Source organism: Lytechinus variegatus, chromosome 2 (genome assembly GCF_018143015.1).
Source record: "Lytechinus variegatus isolate NC3 chromosome 2, Lvar_3.0, whole genome shotgun sequence".
NCBI lineage: Eukaryota > Metazoa > Echinodermata > Echinoidea > Temnopleuroida > Toxopneustidae > Lytechinus > Lytechinus variegatus.
This window is the reverse complement of record NC_054741.1, coordinates 25032337-25056492: the sequence shown is the minus strand read 5'-3', so window position 1 is coordinate 25056492 and position 24156 is coordinate 25032337. Positions and strand designations below refer to the sequence as shown.

Sequence of the window (24156 nt, the reverse complement as noted above, 5' to 3'; positions counted from 1 at the left end):
AAATATATAAACAAAGAAGTACATGAGGAAGGACAAAAAATTAAAGGGGAATGAAACCTTTGGAACAAATAGGCTTGTGTAGAAACAGAAAAATCAAAGAATAAGAATAAAGAAAGTTTGAGAAAAATCGGACAAATAATGAGAAAGTTATGAGCATTTGAATATTGCAATCACTAATGCTATGGAGATCCTCCCATTGGCAATGCGACAAGGATGTGTGATGTCACTGATGAACAACTTTCCCTTTGGTGGACTATAAAATACCCTCAAAATGTCTCTTTGCTTTTTCTTATGATGATACAAACTCTTTATCCATGATGTATTCTTAAAAATATGCCCTCATGTAGAAAGAACACATGATCTATGGATAGATGTGATAAAAGAGGCAATTCAAGTGAAATATATACTAAAGTAATGGGGAGAGTTGTTCACAAGTGACATCACACATCTTTGTCGCATTGCCAATTTGCTATCTCCATAGCATTAGTGATCGCAATATTCAAATGCTCATAACTTTCTCATTATTTGTCCGATTTTTCTCAAACTTTTGTTGATCTGTTTCTTTGATTTTTCTGTTTTCACACAAGCTATCTTGTTCCAATGGTTTCATTCTCCTTTAAATAAGTGGTTAATTTACACTTTATAGAGTCATGAGCTGCTAAAATGTTATTGGATCGTTATCAAATATTCACCCTTGCAATATTTGTAACAGATTTTCAGGTCACAATTGTGGTTGGTTTGACGTGCAGACTTTTGCATCCATAGAACAGCAATACACATGGTGTATAATTACAGGAGACATTGGTCATTGTTTATTGGTTCAATGCTACATGCAACTAATTAAAAACAATTGAAGATAAGAATACAAATTCTGTACACTGGCTCTGCCCTATTCAATAAAATTACCAATCAAGAGACTCAAATCCTTTGGGGAACGCTTATTTTACAATTATTAAGGGGATTTATGATTCATCAGTTTTCTCCTAAAAAGGTATTTTTGCATTAAAAGAGTATAGGAGGAGTGATCATTCACTAGTATGCACATGGTTAAGCAAAGCATTGACAATTGTTGTTTAATAAATTGGTTTCATAAACAATTACAAGCTTGAATTGTTTCCAAGTACATGCTTTGCCTAAAAAATACCCTTCAATGTAGCATGTCTTGACAAGTCCTTCCTTATACCACGGTCACATTTGTTCTACGGCGGCCGTACGGCAAGTCGAAAAACAGCCGCTTTAACATTTTTTGTACCAGCTACATTATAAGTGGGTTGAATACAAATGAATAAACGGCTGTTTTCGACTCGCCGTACTGCCGCCGTAGAGCAAAAGTGACCAATGTATTACAGAAAATGTGTACCTTTCTAAAATGTAAGGTGTTTTGACATCATGACAAACATAGTCAGTGATTAATATTAGCCTATTTCTTATTAATATGGTACAAGAAAACAACTTTCTGTTTGAGAGTAGCACAACCCTTTCCTCATACGTATTTTGTTTCTTTATAAAGTTATACTGCACATGACATGTATTGCAACAGAAAGTATTAATACCCATTTGACTTTTTATTTCTTTTGACACCTTTAAGAGACTAAATAGATTTTGAAGAAAAATTACAATTAAATAATAATGGATTGCAACTCTTTATTTCTAGTTATTTATTTATTCAAAGTTTCCAATTCAGATTATAATACTAAAAAAATATTGTAAATTTTATGTTCAAATGGGACCAAGCTAATAGACTCTAGCCACTGAATCGTGTAATAAAAATATATACTGAGAGAGTTAACCTCAGCAGGACCAGCCTGGCCATGAAAATAAATTAAACACAATATACAATTGAATAAAGAGAAATAACTTCCATTCACAGAAACACTTCTTCATTCATTCCTCAATTGTTTTTCTTACACAACTATGGCTTTGACCAATGTGACCAAGCACTATAAAGTATATACATGTACTCATGCCCGTCAGAAAGTCTGCATCTTCTGAATTTTTTCACAATCAAAAGAACTCTAAAATCCTTGAACTTCTCTTCGTTTTCTTTCTTACACAACCACAGACCTTTAAAGAGAATGAATTACAGATACCCATGACAGATCTTTGTGTCATTGATGCATTTAAAATTTATTATTGTACCCACACCCATGGACAAACTCGAATAGCTCATTCACACTGGTTTTATATTCATGGTATGCAGTTAAAAAAGAACTTGACCTAAAACACAAAGAACTCTCTGTATACTAAGTATGAATCAATGGATATTTAATCATCCAGATAATTGATAATCACCAAGCTATAATCCATATATGTTTTGTTTAATTCATTTTTCTACCTAAGGCAATCATATTTAGAAACCTCTAAAAATGTTATGCAAAATAGGCTTTTTAATGATGCTAATACAATGTAGATGGTTGAATAAAATTGTGGGCTTTTATCAATTTTGTTTGGAAAGAAGTTTCAGAGATTTTACAATTGTTGATATTGTATTCATACATATTTCTCTTTTTTTGGTAAAGAAATCTGAATACATGTATGAAAACACTGCGAAAACAGCTTTTAGAGCATCGTCTATCATGACTATCTGAAAGATAATCTATTCTAGCTGACTCCAACCTAATTGGGTTTTCGAGGTATTTCATCTTGCTCTATTGAAATATGGTACTGGTATAAAAAATTATACTGAGTGAAATGAAAATATAGAAATCGAAGACATCACACTTCTACAGCTCCTAGGGTTCAATGCTGATTGCAAATTTCAAAATCTTATGACCTGATGACTGTTTATGAATCATCCTCATTCACTGTTTTTCATCATCATTATCATCATCATCACCACCACCATCATCATCATCAACATCATCATCATCATCACCACCATCATCATCATCTTCATCATCATCATCACCATCATCATCACCACCATCATCATCAACAACATCATCATCATCACTGTCATCATCATCAACATCATCATCAATCCTAAGTTTTATATCTGGTTTGTCCACGTGGACAGGGGTGCACAGATTCACCTCACACTCACAGCAATCACCCTTACCCCCTCCCTCTACCTTGCCTGATTCCGTGCATCAACCCTAACCTCCCACTCTCCCCCTCCTCTTGCCTCTACCATGTCTTCTTTGGCCGTCCTCTCCTCCTCAAACCATCCACTTCTAACTCAAAGGCCCTTCTTAAAACATGCCCTTCATCCCTCCTCAGCACGTGCCCATACTCATCGGTTTTAATTGTATACAGGTGTATTGTTTGTTATCAAGGGCCTCATAGGAGATCAACTTTTGCTGAATGGGCTCTCCTGGCGAAATATGTATAAATAAATATAAAATAATGAAAACTCACCCGGGGTATGGATCCGCCACATTGAATCGTTTGCAGAGCAGCTTGTCTGGGTGCCATTCCATGGTATCTCTAGTCAGTTGACCAAACATCTTCATCTCCGCAGCCTTGCTCTGGTCATTCGCATCACCCTGACAACAAATGAAAATAATGAATTCATTAATAATTCAATTCATTTAATAATTTCATCAAATACAAAGCAGTTATATACAATAAAATGTAGAGGAGAATCAAAGTAAAAGACTAGTATGGCTTGCAAAACAGTGATTACCCTTTATACCAACAAAATAATCCAAGGATTGAAACAAGAATGTCATGACAAGATAACACAGGTGGTATCTAATATTTTCAAATCTAGTCAAAAGGATCAGGCTGCATGCCGATAAAGTACCGAAACGATGACATCAGTTGCCATGGTGTCATGGCGGCATGTTCTACACAAATGAACCCCTCAATAGGAGAAAGTGGCTGCTATCGGAATTTGATCGCTTACAACCTATTTTTCAGACAAGCCAAAGTTATACAAATGTGCACAGATGATCGTCAGCTGCGACTCTGTTTAGAACTTGACTTCCTTACCCCCGGATCAGCAGGAACCTCCACCGTGTCGTCGACATCATCTGAGTGCTTGGCTCTGACGAACCTGGATGCCATGAGACCTGACATAGGTTTATGGTAGAGGGATGCAGCCCTTGAGAACTCTTCTATCTCCTGCTGCTTCTCCCATTCTGTCCTGGTGTCCCCTGATCCCGTCTGGGAGCCTGAAAAGCAAGATATGTATAATGAAGTAACCAACTTAGAGCTCAAAAGAAATCACTCTTATAACTTCTGAAGGTTTCCATGGTGAAGAAGAAGAGTTTAGGGGGTTCCACGACACACTTGTCGAAACGGCAAGTTTGTGTGGTCCTTCTCATAAAATGCCCCTCATGTTGGACTGATAGCTTTTTCTGGTCAACTTTTTTTTTGAGATGGAATGCCCTTGCCCTTCACTTGTGAGTCATGGTCTTACCGCCCCCCGCCCCCATCAAGATATCTTGGTGCCACCTCCGGATTTTCCACCACATGTAAAACAATAAAAATTACCGCAATCAAAGCTTGTCTAATGGTAAATGCTCAATAACGTATTGAGAATTATACTTGATTATCATCCAACTTTCTGATCTTAAATATGTGCAGTTTCCATTTGGTTCCTCTTCAACTGTTCTTCTTTTTGAAAATTTTTACTTTTATTTTCAACTTTTTATCTTTCAACTTCTCTCTGTAATGATTTTATTTTTCTTTTTAACTGGCCCTTCAAGTGCTTATCTTCCAATGATTTAGTGATTGGATATCGAAAAGCTATATACAAGATGAAATCCTGTATTTTTATTTTGAACTATTACATTCTTGAGAAGTGGTTTACATTTAACAAAATAAGAAATGATAAAAACAGAAATTTCACTTTGATCAGGCACATGATAAAAATGAATTTCCATCTCAAATCACAAAATTTATCCAATAAAACATAATACTGTTTAATATCCTTGACATCATAACTGCTTCAGGACACACAGGTGTACACATTCATATAATCTAAAGGCATTCAATACTGGGGATTTACCAAAACTTAAATTGGGTTTAAGGTAATCAAAACCTACAAATCATTACATATAAAGAGCCCTTTACAAAGCAATTAGCTTTATCAGCAAGGGCCCTACTACAAAAGACCACAATGAATATCTGACAGTGATACGTCATACAACTATTTAAAAAAAGAGGAATCATATACGGGGAGGGGGGTGTACAAAAGATCACAAGGTTATATCAAACATTAATAAAGAAACACTAGAAAAGGATCAAGAAATAAAAGAATGAATCTTCATGTTGTATGGATACACCTTTTGATATACAGTATCAATTTTATTTGCATTTTTTTTTTTGAATAATTGAAAGGTTTCAGGTTATTTCATGCTTTAGGGTATTAAAAGGGAAATTCACCCTGATAAGTTGGTTTTAATAGAAGCGGAAAATTTAGGCAAAAATATTTGCGAATGCCTGATGAAAATACATCCATCAGTAGCTTCCCCGATAAATTAAAAATTATTAGACAAATGATTTTCTTATAGAAGAGTTTATGAAATAATGTCTGATGATGTCCATCCCACAAATAAAATCTATCAATTTTGGGGGGTATAGAAAATTGCATTTTGGGGTATTTATATCACACAACATATAGCCTTATAGGGGCTACTCGTCTGTAACGCCACAAAATAAAAACTTTAAACTTTCATAACTACATGTACATGTAAGTTATCTTTTGACAGATTTTCATCAAACCGCAATGACATCTTTCTCTTATTTTTCTTAATCTTAAATTAGAGAGAGAATATGTGATGGCTGATGCACATGAGGTAGGTGACAGGATATACATATATATGTAAGACAAAATCTTGTATGGGTAATGTACGTAATAGGGTGATAAAAATCATGAAATAAATATTCATGTGTCTCTCAAATCATCTAATTTTAAAATAAAAAAATTCCTAAGTTTGAAAGTTGTCACATGTTCTGCTTTATACATATTGAAGAATAAATACACTTCCTTTGGACTCTTTTTGACAGTAACAATGCCTGATGAGGCAACCATCTGATTCATGAACACTTATCCCCTTTTTCAAAGCAAACTTAGCACTGCATATTCTGAAGAAAATCCACTTCCTACTGACTCTATTTTTCATCAACAAAAGCAATTATCTGCAATATGAACACTTTATCTTCTCCACAAAGCAAGGATTTAAACCACATGCTCAATCTGTTTGCAAACATTCATATCATTTGTAAAACTCCATTGAGTAAGGACCACAATAGAATGCAAGGTAAATGTAATTCAAAATCCTTCAAGCCCAATTGAACTGAACAAACATTTGCACAATTTACATTCTCTCAATACAATTTACTTGATTTATAATATTGAATAGCTCCTTTGGAGAACATCGATCAAGCAACTGTCAATTTTCCTCCACATGGCTAATTTCAATCAATTGGTGGGCATTGGGTGACTTTTGAATTTGGTGTTGACCTTTCGTTGTGGGAGTTAGACCTTTTTTTTTACAAGTGAACAACATCAAACTTAAAGGCATACATGTTAACATTGACTTGAATTTCAAAAGTCTGAGTTGCAACCACTTGTCACATGTCTGTGATTAGTTAGAAAAATGAACCTCAGAAAAAAAAAACATTTTTCCCGAAAATCATTTAGAATTTTAGTGCTTCAAAAAAGTGAAGTATTAAGTAACCAGAAACACCATCTTAATTTCATCTCATTAATCTTTTCAGGAGATTTAATAGCTGATTTTCAGTCACAGATATCTTGAAAGTGTCTGCACATTCATTTTTTTCCTTCCTGGGTGTTCTTTGGTCCATACGAAAAATATAAACATGATTCACAGTTCAGTATTTTTTTTTCAAAGACCTTTGCAATGTTAACCTATGCCTTTAAAATAAAACTGGTCCTGGGATGAATTTCACTGAGTGTAAAGCTGTCAATGATGTGATTTGAATCATTCTTGAAAGATCAGATTATGTTTTGAAGCTAGGGAAGACATCAATGTTCCTTCCAACGCCAACACCAAAAATCAACCATTGTGTTAAACAGGACTTAAAATCTTGTCACCAACATTGTACATGTAATTCTCTCAAGTGGTGAGGTATTCTTTTGAAAATAAATGCCAGGGGTATTTCATAAAGCCATTTGTGAAGCTGTATTTACATGTACTACATGAATGACTAGAATGTGAAATGCCAAAATATGAGCGGGAAACTTCTCTTGAGCTATTAATAAATCATGACTGTTACTGTATTTCAAATAATTCACTTTATTCATGGCCAAATAACATCCTTGGCCTGAATAGGCTTTTAAATAGTTTAAACCTGCATATTGTATTTCAAGTTTAATAAAAAAAAAAGTGCAGGTCACAAGGTAAAAAGGCAAAAAGATTCAAGAATATTAATGAAAATAGCTCATTCTTGCAATGCATGATGATACGGTTGCAAGATGAACTTCAAACTTAGCAATAATATGGACTGTGGAGGTGATCTGATCAAATTTGGGGATCATGAAGTCAAATGCCAAAGGTCAAAGAGGTAATTTAAATATTGTTTTATCATGTTAAATGTATGACTTTATCTTGGATGCAAATAAAAGGCCATATGTGCCAATCAATCAATCAATCAATCACTTTTATAAATGAAAAAGTTTTTTTTTCTTGCATTTAAAGAAGGACCCCTTGGAAATCCAATTTCAAACTTGACACATGTGCATTTGGGAGTGGCAGAGATATGATTTAAGGGTCACAAGGTTCTAGACCATATCAGCCATGAATCATTGCCACAAAAACTTAGGGATCCAATAGAACAATCAATCAGAATGAAACTTGGTTCATGAATACCTGTGTGAGTGAAGATCTGATGAGATGATGATTTTTTTTGTTGAAAATTTCAGAAAATAGATACAAGATAATATACGTCAGATCTTGCAATGGTGCAGGCATAACATTTTGACAGCCTACGATGATCTAGTCTATTCATTCCATACAACTAGACAAATTCTCGTGTCCATCTCAAAATGAAAACAAGGCCTGGGATACGTGTACACTAAATCATAATTTTTGTATAAATTTGAGCACAAAATGAGCTAATCTTCAGTGCAGATAATCTTTTTTCTAATATCCTTAACAGATACGTGATTCAATATAGCGGCAGTAATGACTTTGAAAGACTATTGAATAATTATTCACAAAATAAACTATATCCTAAATGACCTTTGACCTTGATCATGTGACCTAAGACTCGAGCAAAACAAGAAGTGATACTTGATTACCCATGTCTTTGTCTCATGAACCATATATAAACTTTCAAAGTAATGATGGCAATTCAACAATACCCCCAACATGGCAAAAGTTCATTGACCTTAAATATTTGACCTTGGTAAATGATGTCAATGTTCAATGATACTTGAATACTCTTACATGTATGTCTACGTTTAATGACGCACATCCATAAACCTACAAAGTTATGATAGCATTCAACAAATACTCCAACATAGCCAAAGTTTGTTGACCCTATATGACCTTTGACCTTGGTCATGTGACTTGAACTCAGGCAGGATGTTCAGTAATACTTGATTACCATATATAGGTTTTCACAAAAAAAATGCAAATGCCAAATTTTTGGTTCCATATTTCTTTGTTATTAAAATTTCTTTGTAATATTATGTTTTTAATTTTATGATCTTCATTGCTTTTTTCAAAGAAAATTTTTACAGATAATTCAATAATACAAATTGATACAGAGGTTCAAGGTTCGAGCCCTGGTCACGTCCTTCGGATGGTGACGCTAAAGGTCGGCCCAGACGTAAACAATCATATCTGGTTGATACACATCTGACAAAAAATCATCTTCCATAACCTCACAACCGAACTTAACTTAATTTTTGACAACAACAGCAATAATATTGTTAACGATGACAATAACAATGATAGTAATATGAATACTAATACTACTATTAATTATGAAATAAAAAGCATCCATGCTGACCCTGACAACTAAGACATAGGAACGAAATCACTCACAAATTTACAGAACATTCTTAAATTTCCTATTCAATACAACATAAAAACATTCACAGAAATAGGAAAAAAGAAGAATATTCCTATTTAAATGGAGCGCCTGGCACGTATGAGTAAGCCTCGTATGAAACTGGTCTTTTAAAAGAATTTTACACTCAACAACGACACACTTTCTACGCTTTCAAGGACAGGGATACATTTTAAACAAGGCAAGGCAACTTTTCTTTAGGGCGCATGTCTATATCATGATGAAAATTATGTATTTAAAAAAAAGTCGAAAAGGGCATTACAAATCTCTATAAAGCTCAATGTGAAGGGTATTGATGCCAATCAAAAGGACATCCACAACCATTTTCTCCGGTTACTTTGGATTACTTGAAGTCCAGGGGGCCCGTTTCATAAGGCTGTTTGTACGTTAGAGGCTTAGAGCGACTCGAAGAACAACTTGTGAACCTTTCTTACGTGCTAAACCATCGCCAAACAACGTTTTGGTGTATAGCATTTACCACAAGAAAAGATCAGCAGTCATTCTTAAAGTCAATCTTAACTTAGAAACACCCACTTTGGCCCCGTAATACAAAGATTAGCGATTAGTTGCTAGTTTGAAAGAGCAATGTTCATTGGTCCCTAGTCAGTCTACTGAGCAAAATGCGCATGCAAAAATGATCTTTATAGGCCATTTCATTTAGCGATTAATCGCTAACCTTGGTGTTCTGGAGTACTGGAGGGCTATTCCACAATGAAGGGTATGCAGGAGCAAATGTCCCCCTCCCCCCAATTTTAAAACTCTTGAAAGATTTGTAAAAGATTGAATAATTTCTTGAGCTCACCTTGGTGTCTGTTCTGCAAGTATAGCTCGTACCTCTGCTGCTTCTCCGCATCCTTGGCAAAGGGTTGGAAACCTGATCCTGTTGCTTGGGCAGTAGCTTCTTGGGTAGGAGCAGACCAGCGGGAAGCACCCCTGTCCCATTGGGTTTGATGCCGAGGAGCATCCTGCTCCCGACTGGATGCTTTGTCACGGGCTTCTTTAAGTAGGGCCAGGTCCTGACTGGACAACAGCTCATCTATGCTCGAAGGTCCTATGGCATTAAACAGAGCAAAGTTTTAAGATACAATGACAATATTTCTTAAAGGGGGTACTCAATGACAGAACAACTTTCCTCTATTAAAAGAGCATATTTTCATGAGTTGAAAATCATCTTCCAAACGTACATAAATAGATGTTATCGAGAAATAATCAAAAAGTATGAAAAGAATGCAGCATATTTTTGTGGATTCATTGTGTCTTAGTTTCAAATCAGCTCAGAAAAGTAAAGAAATTTGTACCTGGTAATTGTTCTTCTCCGAGCATGGCAGCTCTTTGGTCTGCACTGAGCGTGAACCGACTGTGAGCTTGTGTCTTGGGAGGGTTGGGTGTCTCCAAGGTAGTATTGAATTGATGAAATGGACGGAAGTCCCTTGGCAATGATGGAGGATGGAACACCTATTTGATGATAACAAAGTTTGAAAGGTGACTTGATGGTGGGTTCAGGGTCCTTGCTCACAAAGAATATGTAGTGACTGATTCTTAAATAGAGATTAATGTGAACTTAATATGTGATAATCTTAATAAAAATCATGCTTACATTTCCAGTTTGTGTGTGGTACATTAATGCATCGCTACCACGTATTAATGAAATTCATGCTGAGGCACTTCAGCATGAATTTCAGTCATATTTATCTCTTTGAGGAACCATCCCGTCCCCTCCCCCCCCCCCCCCATCCACATGTTGGAAATGGTGAAAAGGATGTCTTTTCCTAACCAGCAGAACTTGATGTAAACTTGATATGAGTTACCGTTTCTAAAAAATTATGCTTAAATTCCCGAATGCACGAGGTACATAAATACATTGCTACCGCATATTGACTAAAAGGATATGTGATTATAATGTATGTCTTGGCACTTCTTAAGGAAATGACTTTCAGTCTGACTTATCTCTTTGTGGGTGATGATAAGGGTGTTACTTTACCTAGCTAGAAGATATACCAAATTGCAAGATGTTACACACAAGTGGTTGGTACTCAGGAGACAAATGAATGAATCAAAGTTCTAAATTGTACTCGTCTAGCTTTTCCTTCAAAAAAGATTTATTGGAACAGAAGAAAATATAAATAAAGTCCCAGTAAGATATTTGGTTACAGTTTTGAAAGGTCAAAATACTATAGTGTAAAGGTCCCTTGAAATTCAGAAATTCAGAAATAAAGCAATATGAAAGATGCATTACCCAAAAAGGTTGACCAAAATTACTCAACAGGTGGCGCTAGACCATTTAAATAGAGCAGTCCAAAACATGAATGAACTGACTTAATATAATACAACATTCCAAGTTATGGAGAAAAAATGATTTCCAAATTCAAATTACATTAGGTGGCAATCATTCTGGAATTTGTATTTTAAGGCTCTCAACAAATGTCTTGTACATTCGACATACAAAAATTTCTTTGAAGCAATTTAGATGAAACAGGATCTAGTAATTACCTTTTTTGAAATTTTCCCTTGAGATGCGGCTTTGAATCCATCAAGAATATCAACATCACCTTTACAATGAAAAAGAAAGATAAGGATAGAATAACACATCAAGAATCATTTTGTTATTGTTATATAAGGCACTTGTACAACCACACCTGTCATATGGCATCGAGGTGTGGGGGAGCACCTATAAGACCAATTTAAATTGTATTTTCCTGGCCCAAAAAATGGCAATGAGAGCTATAACCTTTAGCCCAAGAGGTACCAACTCGGATCCCCTGTTCAAAGCATTGAATATTTTGAATGTATATAAAATTCACTTCCTCTCAATTTCAACATTCGTCTATGATTTATTGCATGGTAGGTTACCACACTCTCAAATTGAGTACTGTCAGATTATAGACCATAAATATGCTACAAGGAGTAAAGATGCTGATCAACTATATCTCCCAATATGCAGAACCACACAGGGCCAGTTTTCAATTACTTTCATGGGATTAAAAATTTGGAATTGTATACCAAATTATATAAAGGAAAAGAGATCAAGGAACACTTTCAGAAAGGAATTATTTGCTTACCTAAATACAACCAACCCTCTAATTTAATTCTGACAAGAGAATAGGAAATATTTCAATAGAATAAAGAGTATTCTATATAAATCTCTAATTCTAATTATATGTTTTATATAACGTGGTGATTTTTCAAACAAAATTTATAGCATTATTCACTGTTCACACATATTTCTTTTATGAAAAATATCAAAGATTTGAAGGAATCAGTCTCGACTAGCACTTGTGCTACCTTCTGGTTCCTTCTTAACAACAACATTCAACCATATGCGTATCTTTTTGTTCAATCATCAATATTGGAAACTGTGGATCTTAAAAATTGTTAAAACATTTGTTTTAGGTTTATAAATGCATGTCACATTTTATGTATTCAGATTTATCGTTTGTATTCTCATTTTATCCTTTATAATGTTAGCAATTACATCTGTATACTAGAATAGTTACGTTTGTGCTGTGATGTTAACACATTGTTATCGTTATTGATATTGTTCTTAAGTAAATAAATAAACTCAAACTCAAAGATGACATTTCCTAGAAATTGCACAATTTATTTTACACCAAAGCACTTTGCTATCTACCATACAAACATACAGTATAACTGAACTTAAGAAAATTAAAGTGATACCCAAATGGATTGAGTTTAAAGAATTTGGATAAACAGGTGAAGTGACAGAGTGATTGACTATAACCAGAATTGAGATTACTCAGAACTAGAAAGTATATGAGACCTCTGATCTTGTTTTCCCAAGGACACATTTTCAAAGAAATATCTAACATGCATAAAGAAATGAATGAATGATAAAGGAATAAGTAATAAATAAACGGTGAATGAATGAATGAATAAATAAATGAATAAATAAATAAATTTACCTTTATAATCCAGAATTTGATTGAATGAAATTCTCTAATAATTTGCTTCAAAAGGTTTTTATAACTTACTTGAATGTCGAGGAGGAGGTCCTGTCCAACCAAACATCCTTTTATTCGTTGTTTCTTCCTCTCCCCCTAAGACACGGTCATAGTTGGACATTCGGTCAGTGGAGTAGACATCGCTCTCTTCTTCATCCTCAAATGCTCCTATTCCAAATGCCTGTCATGGGAGGATTGAATGCATGACGAATGATCTTGTTTGAAAAGTAGGCACCAGTTCATCATTATTCTGTGATGTTTTGATATTTAGTAAGGACCCTCACACACATATCAACATCCACACAACATAAGAATGAGGAAAATATATGTTTATTTACTTCATTTACCTTTCTTGTAAAAGTCAGTGACAATCGGGAGAGAATGTAACAATTAATTACAATTACATATACCAGTTAAAAGGGAAAGTCATGTAATAACAATTTGTCCAGTTGTAATATCATGATATAGAGATATATCATCTCCAGTGAAAAATTCATCAAAAACAAATAAAATGGCGTCTAAATAATAATTGTTCTCCCGTTCAGGATAACATAATAAACATTTGTAACTGATACAGGGAAATCAGTAAGGGTTTACATTATCATGACCCTTTTCCTTGTACCCTGGTAGGTTAGATTTAGGTAAACTGGATAGTGTATGGTTTGTACATGTATGACCTTACCTCAGTGCTTACATATCATATTAAAGTACATTTCTCATTAAAGAAACCCAAAATATTAACTTTTTACATCATCATGTGAAGTTTACTTCATCGACTTGGTATCAATTCATGATGGTTTAAATAACATTAATATTTCTATATGTCATCATATCCTGCAGCCCTACCTCCAGCTATGTATACATGATATAGGAGCGCCTTGAGCACCAAGCAAGGTGGATACGTGCGCTATACACATCCTACATTATTCATTTATTATAACACTCACATGACCCTTTATGCCTTGTCGCCTGTTCTGCTTCATGACTGGTTCATCAAACAGAGTTACATGGCCACCGAGTATTGACCTCGAGTCCATTCCTTGGTAGCCGATGCCGTGCTGGTCATCCTTGAGGGCGAAGATGAAGTCCTGAATGTCGTCGGGAGCAAAAAGGAAGCCCCGCATGAAGTCCTCCTCGTCGCTATCCTCCACAGGGCCATTGTCGTCCCCTTCCTGGTTGTCATCAGCGTCACCGTCGTCATCACTCTGTTGTCCCTGCACTGGCGGTCTAGCACATCCGTACACTCTGCCGCCACCTACACAAATGTTTCGAACCGAGAATTTGAGTACAATATTATTACATTGACATGAAAGGCATGCTGTGCAGGTATGAGGAAACACCATGTGGCGTTGTTTGAGGTTTATTTTCATTTGGTCCAATGCTGATTCGTCCAATTGCCAACTTGTCTACTATTATTTAGTCTGCCATCAGTTTGTATAATATCCACATGATCTAACTGCCATTTCATCCACTCACCATTTCATCTAATAACCAGTTGGTCCAATAGCCATTTAGTCCATATCCCATTTAGTCTAATCAGACTAAGTAGTAATTGTGCAAAATGAATGAAAATAAAAGGATTAGACCAAATGGTTATGAGACGATATGGTCATAGACCAACTGGTGATTAGGCGAAGTGATGATTGGACCAAATGGTTATTGGACCAAATGGTTGTTAGACGAAATGTTGATGGACAGAATGGCATTAGACTAAATGAAGGTAGACCATATGGTGAGTGGACGAGATGGAATTGGACGAATTGGACGAATTGGCAATTTACTGTGTGACACACAATGATGTCATAGCAGGTAAGTAAACATCTTTAAGGACCGAGACTGGAGCCAAAAGTGAAATTGACAAATCATATACTCATCAGTGATGCAAGGTTTATGAATTTTCCCCGCTTGCCAGATGAGCATTTTTGCTAGAGAATAACTCAAATTAGCAGGTTTCAAAAACAGGCTTTATTTCATAAGCCTAAAGTCTGTACAATCATTTTGATTTGTACACAGAAAGACTGGATGATTTTTTTTTCCAGAATACACATTTAATTTTCTTCACTTTTCTCAAATGGGAATATCATGGGTACCCTTGCATGCATGCTTAGATTAATAAAACCTATAGTTCTGGACAGGGCCCGTTTCATAAAGCTGTTTGTAAGTTACGAATGACTTTACGCACGACTGGTAATCCTTTCTTATGCTACATGATATCCCTATGTAACTGACTGATTCAGCACCTAAGAACAGGTTCCAGTCGTGCGTAAAGTTATGCGTAACTTTACGAACAGCTTTATGAAACACCACCCTTTATTACCTGCTTAATTAGCACAGCTTTTTTTCATTTATATCTGTGTTAATATTAATGATTAAATAATTTTTACTGACATATATGTAGCAACCTTGTCCAAACAACAGCCAAACAAAGAAATCCCCAAATAATGATCATGAGATGTAAATCTTTATCCATTTTTAGGCGTTAAATATTGCAAGTATTATTTTTCCTTTACAAATTGTAAACAAAAAATGGAATCTGTAATTCAATGACGTCGCATAATTCAAGCTGTTTAGAAACACAAAAATGTGTTTTACACCTGCCAATTTGGGGGGGGTTTAACAAAACACATAGAAAGCAGTTAATACATGATACTATTGTGATTTCGCTTGTAGGCTTTTGATAAGTCATTTTGCTTTTTGCTCCAGTTTTAGAATTATATTCACCTTTATTTTTCTTTCTCTTGCTTTTCTTTATCCTTTCCATCTTTGGTCCAACCCCTTGTCCAGGTTTCCAGCCCATTCTGCGAAGAAGCCTTGCACCAATTGTCTCACTGTAATGGAAAATGAGGGGGAACTGCACTTTATAAACACATGCATCATTGAAAATATCCTTAAACTTTAAATTTATTCAAGAACTGCATTTGGGTATTTTAAATCGTGCCACAGACCTAGAGTTCCATGATATGTTAATATTTGCAGTACCATATATCAGAAATTTGATTGATCCTATCGATATCATGATCTGGTGAACTCCAAATCGGACAGGTAATATAACAATACCTTTAGTATTAAATAGTCATTTTCACTGTACATGCTGCCTGCGTGTGTGTGTGCGTAATAAATGGACAAGTCCTACAGTTGATGCTGTATATGTGTTTTAGGTTTCAAATTTTCATTCTACAATTGCACAGTAACATACATATTCCTGAATGCATAGAAAACAGCAATATACCTGTTATGGACGATATTAACTGTGATGTTGAAAATGCACGTAAATTACTTAAGAATGTTGATTCTACAAAGTCTGTTGGTCCAGACAGATTAGCCCCATGTATTCTTAAACAAGGTGCCAATGAACTTGCACCCTTGCTTTGTGATAATTTCCATATACCTCTTCCAACTGGAGATTTGCCTTTACATTGGCTCTGTGCTAATGCGTGTCCCATTCTTAAAAGGGGCAATAAAGAAGATCCATATCCCTCACTTCGCATATTTGTAATCTATTAGAAAGAATTGTTTGTATAAACAACTTGTTTGTCACTTTATAATCTTTATAATAAATGCTAACAATATCTTACATGACAATCAACATAGGTTTCGTGAAAAGTGATCTTATGAGACTAAATTGATCGAAGTCATTCTTGACTGGAGTATCTAAATGGACTCAGATTGTTCACACACATTTAGAGTTTACGCTAAAACGCTATGGCATTAAGGGCACAAATTTGAAATGGATAATGAATTTTTTGAAACTGCAAACACATCGCCTGGTATTAAATGGAGAATATTCAAAATGGATCGACGTGAAATCAGGCGCGCCTCAAGGGACAATCCTTGGCCCCATACTTTTTCTTTGTTTTATATGTGACATATCCGATGGCATTGTTTCTGAAATGAAACTGAATACTGATGATTGCATCTCTTACAGACCAGTAAACTCTATACAAGATTGTGTAATTCTTGAAAATGTTCTCGACATGCTAAAGAAATGGTCAAATAAATGTCTAATAATGAAAATGTCCCAAAAATTTTCAAAGGTTGACTATGCATATAAAATGGATGGAAATGACTTAACTTATGACTAAGTCTGAAAGGTATTTAGATATTCTGATTAATGACACATGAATTGGAAAAATCATTGTGAAGAAATATATATACCAAATGCAATAAAATTATCAGAATTTTAAAAAGGAACTTTATGAACTGTCAAAGATAATTTTTAAGACCCTTTCCGAGTCACTCATTTGACCATGTTTAGAGTATTGCTGTATAGCATGGGATCCCGGGTCACCCGTATTGGGCAAACCATATAGAATTACTCAATTGTATGTACAGAAAAGATATGTGAGATTGATGTGCCAGGATTGTCAAACAAGTTACAACGTACTTTTACCAAAATTTAATATGCCAAATTTGGAAGCTAGACGAAAGTATCATGGACTTTTTTATGTTCTATAAGATCACTAGTAATCTAGTTCATTTCAATGTAATAATTAAACCAGCATACAGGATAGGTAGGAATGATCACGATAAGGAGGCAATCATGCCCTTTGCAAAAACAGATTACTATCAAAACTCTTTTTATGTTAGAACGAGATTGGAACATGCTTCCTAGTAATGCAATAAATGGCACATCTATCTCTACTTTCAAAAAATTTACTCAAGGCCCACCTTCTAATATAATTTCTATTAAAAAATTATTTTACAACCTTTCATATCCACAACAGGTTAATACCAAACAGTCAATTTATAATTAATTTTGTCATATTATGTACAAGTTTGGCTCACACCACAACTCAAAAAGATTCATCATTAATTCATTATATTTTGTCATAATGTTGTCTTATGTCTGTTCTGTAATTTTGCTCTAATATAATATCTTAGTATTATTAGTAGTTACATAAATCTATATATGTTATCTATATCCTTTTCTATATTAATTTACATTGTTTTATTTTTTGATCGATAAACTTATGTTTGTTATAAGAAGAATTGTAAGAGCAATTACATACATTTATTTAGTTATTTCCTCTTTAAGGATATCCATAGCCTAGAATGATCAAGAACATTCCACAACATGTTTGTAAAAGCTTTTGTTAAGCAGGCCTCTGCCTATTTAAAGGCCAGGGATTATTGTTATTTCTGAATAGAGACTACTTAACAATAGAATTGTATTGGTAGTGGAAATGAACAATAGGCTTACCTATTATGTTAAAACATGTCAATTTCACTGAGGTCATTCAAGAGTCTTCCAGAATGTGATTACTCCAGAAAGAAGGAGAACGTCTTTTCAAAGACAATACTAAAAGGATCTAGAATAGTTGTAATTAGTATAAAGCTGGCAGATTCTTCAAGGACATCATCATATCATACCAGATCACTTCATCAGATCAGATCATATCAGATCAGAGCTAAGAGTTTCACGCCAGACTTTATGTCAGAGCAGAGTTTATTTCCATCCGGAATATTTATCTTCTGTGGAATTATTTGCACGCCATCAATGAACTGTTTGCAGTTATTTTGAGAGAGGAATTCTCAGTTCTCGAGATCATCAACCTGTTTAATGAACACTCTTCAACCCATGGATTGCTGAAATTGACTGTTAATCATCATCAACATCGTCTTCACGGACATTTCAACTCGTTACAGTGACTCTTATTATTCATCGTACTTCAACATCAGTTTCATCATCGCCATCATTAATAAGGAATCTTCCCAGCCAACCTGGATTATATATTGGACTATCATAACTGTGAACTATAACCCTGGATTGTACATCCGACACTTCAAGAGATTAATGTAAGATTATTGTTTGGTTTTATTTTGTTTAAGTACATGATTTATTTCCTGTAATAAAAAAAGGGGAAAAATCAAATTTAAAATTAAATCTTCCTTGTTATTTGTTGCAGTATCGTAACATGTTTTTATCTCGATGCTATTTTATTGTAATTATATTTTTGGGTTTCAAACTTGTACAGGTTTTTCAAACCCTTTTTTGTATCCCTTGACATGTCTTACTTTGTATGTTTTACTTTGTATGTGTTACATGTCTAAAGTAAATCCAAATCCAAATTCAAATTAATACTAATGTGCGAAAGGGTTCATTTGTAAATCTGCCCTGTATTCTTCTTTCTTGTGCCATCCAGTAACATGATTAAGGTGAGTTTTCTGCAAAAATTCTCATTAACTAAGAATGTGTCTTTCTAAAAACTATAAATCCAGTTGATACCCAAATGGGAAGGGTGTTGCCCCTAAAACGTTATGAATGCTGGCTAATTTAGGCTGTATAGTGTGTTGTGCACATTCTCCACCATCCATGTATATGCCTTGCACTTGTAAGTTTGAAAGAACTGGCACAAAAAAACATATGCAACTCTGGAATAGGGATTCCCAAGCTCTATATGTCTTGATGTGCCTTCAACTTACTCTGTTGGTTTGATTATGTCTTGTATCCTGCCATCATCAGGAATAATGTTAGAGTCAGTAGCTGGTCTTTTCTTGGGGCCGACCTCCTCACCGGCAAACCTTTGAGTTGTTACAAGTTTCCTTGGAGCTATCCCATATTCCCCTTTGTCCTGTCCAAGGAATAGATAAAGATAAAGGGCTGTTTCATTTAACTTGCTATCAATACAAAAATATATAGCACTTATAAGGAGCCGATTATCTCGTTGCCCATTCAATGGCACATATACATGTATTACCCCGGCTATGGCTCCAGCTGCTAAAGGCACTTAAGGTGCATTCAAGGAATTAATCCTGATGGGTACCCATATAACTCACCTGGGTTGAGTGCAGCATGATGTGGATCAATTTCTCGCTGAAGGAAATTACGCCATGGCTGGGAATCGAACCCATAAGCCTCAGTTTCAAAGTCTGGAGACTAATCCACTGGGCCAAAGCGCTCCACAAATTACAAGCTACAGTCATAAGCTACTGAAATCAGTTGTCTGATCGATTGAGACATGAGAATAATTTTGTCTCAGCACAGGATTTCAAAGATAACTGTACCTGTATATCAGCCACAGGTGAATCTAGCCTGATAAGACACAATACTTTGGACTGGCCCACCATTATGCAATTATAACAAATGTCTTGCAAAAGGGTATCTCAGCGGGATCTGCCACTGATGAAAATCCAAATGAAAATCCAGTATTTATTGTTCGAAATAGACATGAAATGAAATACTCCGAAAATTTGCTTTGCCCAATTGATCATGGGCCCTGCAGCCACCGTGCAGCGCCAGATCGACGAGGCTCTATCCCTTTAGTTGTTGAAAGCCAAACAGGGTAGCAGCAACTACCATCTTTTAACGTCTTTTGGTCTGACGCGGCCGGGGTTTGAACCCCCGACCTCCCGGTTGTGAGACGGACGCTCTACCAACTGAGCCAACACACCAGTTGATTTGATGTCATCAATAACGACTTTTATGAAACCAAGTCAAGGTTATTAAAAGTTGTCTCCAAAAGTTTGCAAACACCCTAGCTTGTGAATGTAAATGCAGACAGTATGTATTTCACAACTGAAGTTAATAAAAGAGCTTGCACCAAACTATTTCACTAAAAAATAGAAGAATGCAATTGAGATAAAGAAAAAAAAAATCACTATCAAGTGAAAGCATATCCAATACGTCTGCTTCAATAAAATAGTATCACGGTAACTGCTGGAATAATTTTCATAGCGTAAAGATAATAAAAAAAATTCATATTCTGTATATCACTTATTTCTATTTCTGACCTGTGACCTTTCAATCTCAAAGTTTCATCGCTTATCTAAGACCTCTCCTCCAAACAAATCTGACCCAGAATGTCTTTCTGTAAAGCTAAAAGCTTTTTTCAGCTTTTGCAGCTCATTTTTAAAAATATTTTTGAAATGGTCAAGTAGCTATATATATTGGAAGGAGAAGGGTAAGCTCACATCTTCATCCATGAAATCTTCAGGTCTGTGTTCATGTTGATCAGCCCTCTTTGCTCTTGAAGAAACAAACGTTGATGGAGTAAAACCTGCATATAAAGAATGAAACACACAGGGTGGTATTATGATAATCTGTAAACTCAGGTGAGACTCTAGATAAATCCCCTCTTTCTTTTTCTTATGTTAATACATGAAATCATAATTGTTTCATTGTTTTCATAAATGTGTAAATGATGTATCTCCATTATGATGAAATAAGTTATGGCAAAAAATAACTAACGCACTGGTAGTCAGTTGCCAATTCAATTGTTTTAGTTCTTGGTAGAAAATTTTTGAATAAACATAATATCATGTAATAAAATAAAATACAAAAGAACAAGTGGGGATATGACATCATCAGCACACCTAATGAATGTTCATGAAGACATGCCTAGAAATGTTTCACCGGAATAATGCAAATCTTTGAAATTCATGAACTTTATTTGTTATCCAATTTTGATCAAATTTTCAGCATTTTGCTCTGTGAATTTTACTCTATTTATTGAGATATGACTATTTTCAGCCCAGATGATCCCTTTAATTAAATTTCATACACATGTACTCTACTTGTATCATAACTCTTCTCATTTGGATTTATAAACAAGTGGAATGCCTCTGGCCGTCTCACCTGCATCACGCGGTTCAATATAGCAGCAGTGCTGACTTTGAATACTACTCTAACTCGCACAAGATGTTCAGTGATACATGGTTACTCTTATGTCCACTTTTTATGAACTAGACCAATAAACTTACAGAGATATGATGGTTATTCAACAAACAAGTGGAATGCCTCTGGCCGTCTCACCTGCATCACGCGATTCAACATAGCAGCAGTGCTGACTTTGAAAACTACTATAACTCACACAAGATGTTCAGTGATACTTGGTTACTCTTATTTCCACGTTTTATGAATTAGACCAATACACTTACAGAGATAGGATGGTAATTCAACAAATACCCCCAATGCGGCCAAAGTTCATTGATCTCACATGACCTTTGACCTTGATCATGTGACCTGAAACTTGCACAGGATATTCAGTGATACTTGATTACTCTTATGTCCAAGTGTCAAAAGTCAGATCAATAAACTTGCAAAGTTATGATGGTAATTCAACAGATACCCCCATTATGGCCAAAGTTCATTGACCTTTGACCCTGGTCATGTGACCTAAAATGTGCACAGGATGTTCAGTGATACTTGATTACTCTTATGTCCAAGTTTTATGAACTAGACCAACATACTTTCAAAGTTATGATGGTAATTCAACAAATACCCCCAATTCGGCCAAAGTGCATTGACCCTAAATGACCTTTGACCTGATCATGTGACCTGAAACTTGCACAGGATGTTCAGTGATACTTGATTACTATTATGTCCAAGTTTCATGAATCAGATCCATAAACTTTCAAAGTTATGATGGTAATTCAACAGATACCCCCAATTCGGCCAAAGTTCATTGACCCTAAATGACCTTTGACCTTGGTCATGTGACGTGAAACTCATGCAGGATGTTCAGTGATACTTGATTAACCTTATGTCCAAGTTTCATGAATCAGATCCATAAACTTTCAAAGTTATGATGGTAATTCAACAGATACACCCAATTCGGCCAAAGTTCATTGACCTTTGACCTTGGTCATGTGACCTGAAACACGCACAGGATGTTCAGTGATACTTGATTACTCTAATGTCCAAGTTTAATGAACTAGACCAATAAACTTTCAAAGTTATGATGGTAATTCAACAAATACCCCGATTCTGCCAAAGTTCATTGACCCTAAATGACCTTTGACCTTAATCATGAGACCTGAAACTTGCACAAAATTTTCAGTGATGCTTGATTACTATTATGTCCAAGTTTCATGAATCAGATCCATAAACTTTCAAAGTTATGATGGTAATTCAACAGATACACCCAATTCGGCCAAAGTTCATTGACCTTTGACCTTGGTCATGTGACCTGAAACACGCACAGGATGTTCAGTGATACTTGATTACTCTAATGTCCAAGTTACATATATCAGATCCATAAACTTTCAAAGTTATGATGGGAATTCAACAGATATCCCCAATTCGGCCAAAGTTCATTGACCCTAAATGACCTTTGACCTTGGTCATGTGACGTGAAACTCATGCAGGATGTTCAGTGATACTTGATTAACCTTATGTCCAAGTTTCATGAACTAGGTCCATATACTTTCTAAGTTATGATGTCATTTCAAAAACTTAACCTCAGGTTAAGATTTGATGTTGACGCCGCCGCCGCCGTCGGAAAAGCGGCGCCTATAGTCTCACTCTGCTTCGCAGGTGAGACAAAAACCCCAACATGGCCAAAGTTCATTGACCTTACATGACCTTTGACCTTGATCATGTGACCTGAAACTCGAACAGGATGTTCAGTGATACTTGATTACTCTTATGTACAAGTTTCATGAATCAGATCCATAAACTTTCAAAGTTATGATGGTAATTCAACAGATACACCCAATTCGGCCAAAGTTCATTGACCTTTGACCTTGGTCATGTGACCTAAAATGTGCACAGGATGTTCAGTGATACTTGATTACTCTTATGTCCAAGTTTTATGAACTAGACCAACATACTTTCAAAGTTATGATGGTAATTCAACAAATACCCCAAATTCGGCCAAAGTGCATTGACCCTAAATGACCTTTGACCTGATCATGTGACCTGAAACTTGCACAGGATGTTCAGTGATACTTGATTACTATTATGTCCAAGTTACATATATCAGATCCATAAACTATCAAAGTTATGATGGGAATTCAACAGATATCCCCAATTCGGCCAAAGTTCATTGATCCTAAATGACCTTTGACCTTGGTCATGTGACGTGAAACTCATGCAGGATGTTCAGTGATACTTGATTAACCTTATGTCCAAGTTTCATGAACTAGGTCCATATATTTTCTAAGTTATGATGACATTTCAAAAACTTAACCTCAGGTTAAGATTTAGATGTTGATTCCCCCAACATGGTCTAAGTTCATTGACCCTAAATGACCTTTGACCTTGGTCATGTGACATGAAACTCTAATAGGATGTTCAGTAATACTTGACAACAGCGTAGCCAGGATTTCATTTTGGAGGGGGCGGTAAATGCACGCGAAGCGTGCGAACACTTACAGAGCGCGCAAAGCGCGCTCCCTAGGGGGTGGGTGCAGGGAGGGGGAGTTTCCCCCTCCCGCGCGAAGCGCAAAGCTTTTGGTGTTTCATTAATTAAAATGAAAAGGAGCCATC

At 35.5% G+C, this 24156-nt stretch overlaps 1 protein-coding gene across 1 annotated transcript in view; it reads right to left on the bottom strand.

The window, feature by feature from the left end:
- LOC121407670 (G patch domain-containing protein 1-like) overlaps nucleotides 1-24156 on the bottom strand; it is a 50064-nt gene that overhangs the window by 14914 nt on the left and 10994 nt on the right. Inside the window, exons 3-12 of the mRNA XM_041598853.1 lie at nucleotides 20859-20944; nucleotides 19371-19519; nucleotides 15669-15775; nucleotides 13895-14202; nucleotides 12978-13128; nucleotides 11479-11537; nucleotides 10287-10443; nucleotides 9791-10039; nucleotides 3934-4115; nucleotides 3358-3485 (exon numbers count right to left, since the gene is read on the bottom strand). Of these exons, the coding sequence (XP_041454787.1) occupies nucleotides 3358-3485; nucleotides 3934-4115; nucleotides 9791-10039; nucleotides 10287-10443; nucleotides 11479-11537; nucleotides 12978-13128; nucleotides 13895-14202; nucleotides 15669-15775; nucleotides 19371-19519; nucleotides 20859-20944 (1576 nt within the window). The remainder of the gene's footprint in view (nucleotides 1-3357; nucleotides 3486-3933; nucleotides 4116-9790; nucleotides 10040-10286; nucleotides 10444-11478; nucleotides 11538-12977; nucleotides 13129-13894; nucleotides 14203-15668; nucleotides 15776-19370; nucleotides 19520-20858; nucleotides 20945-24156) is intronic.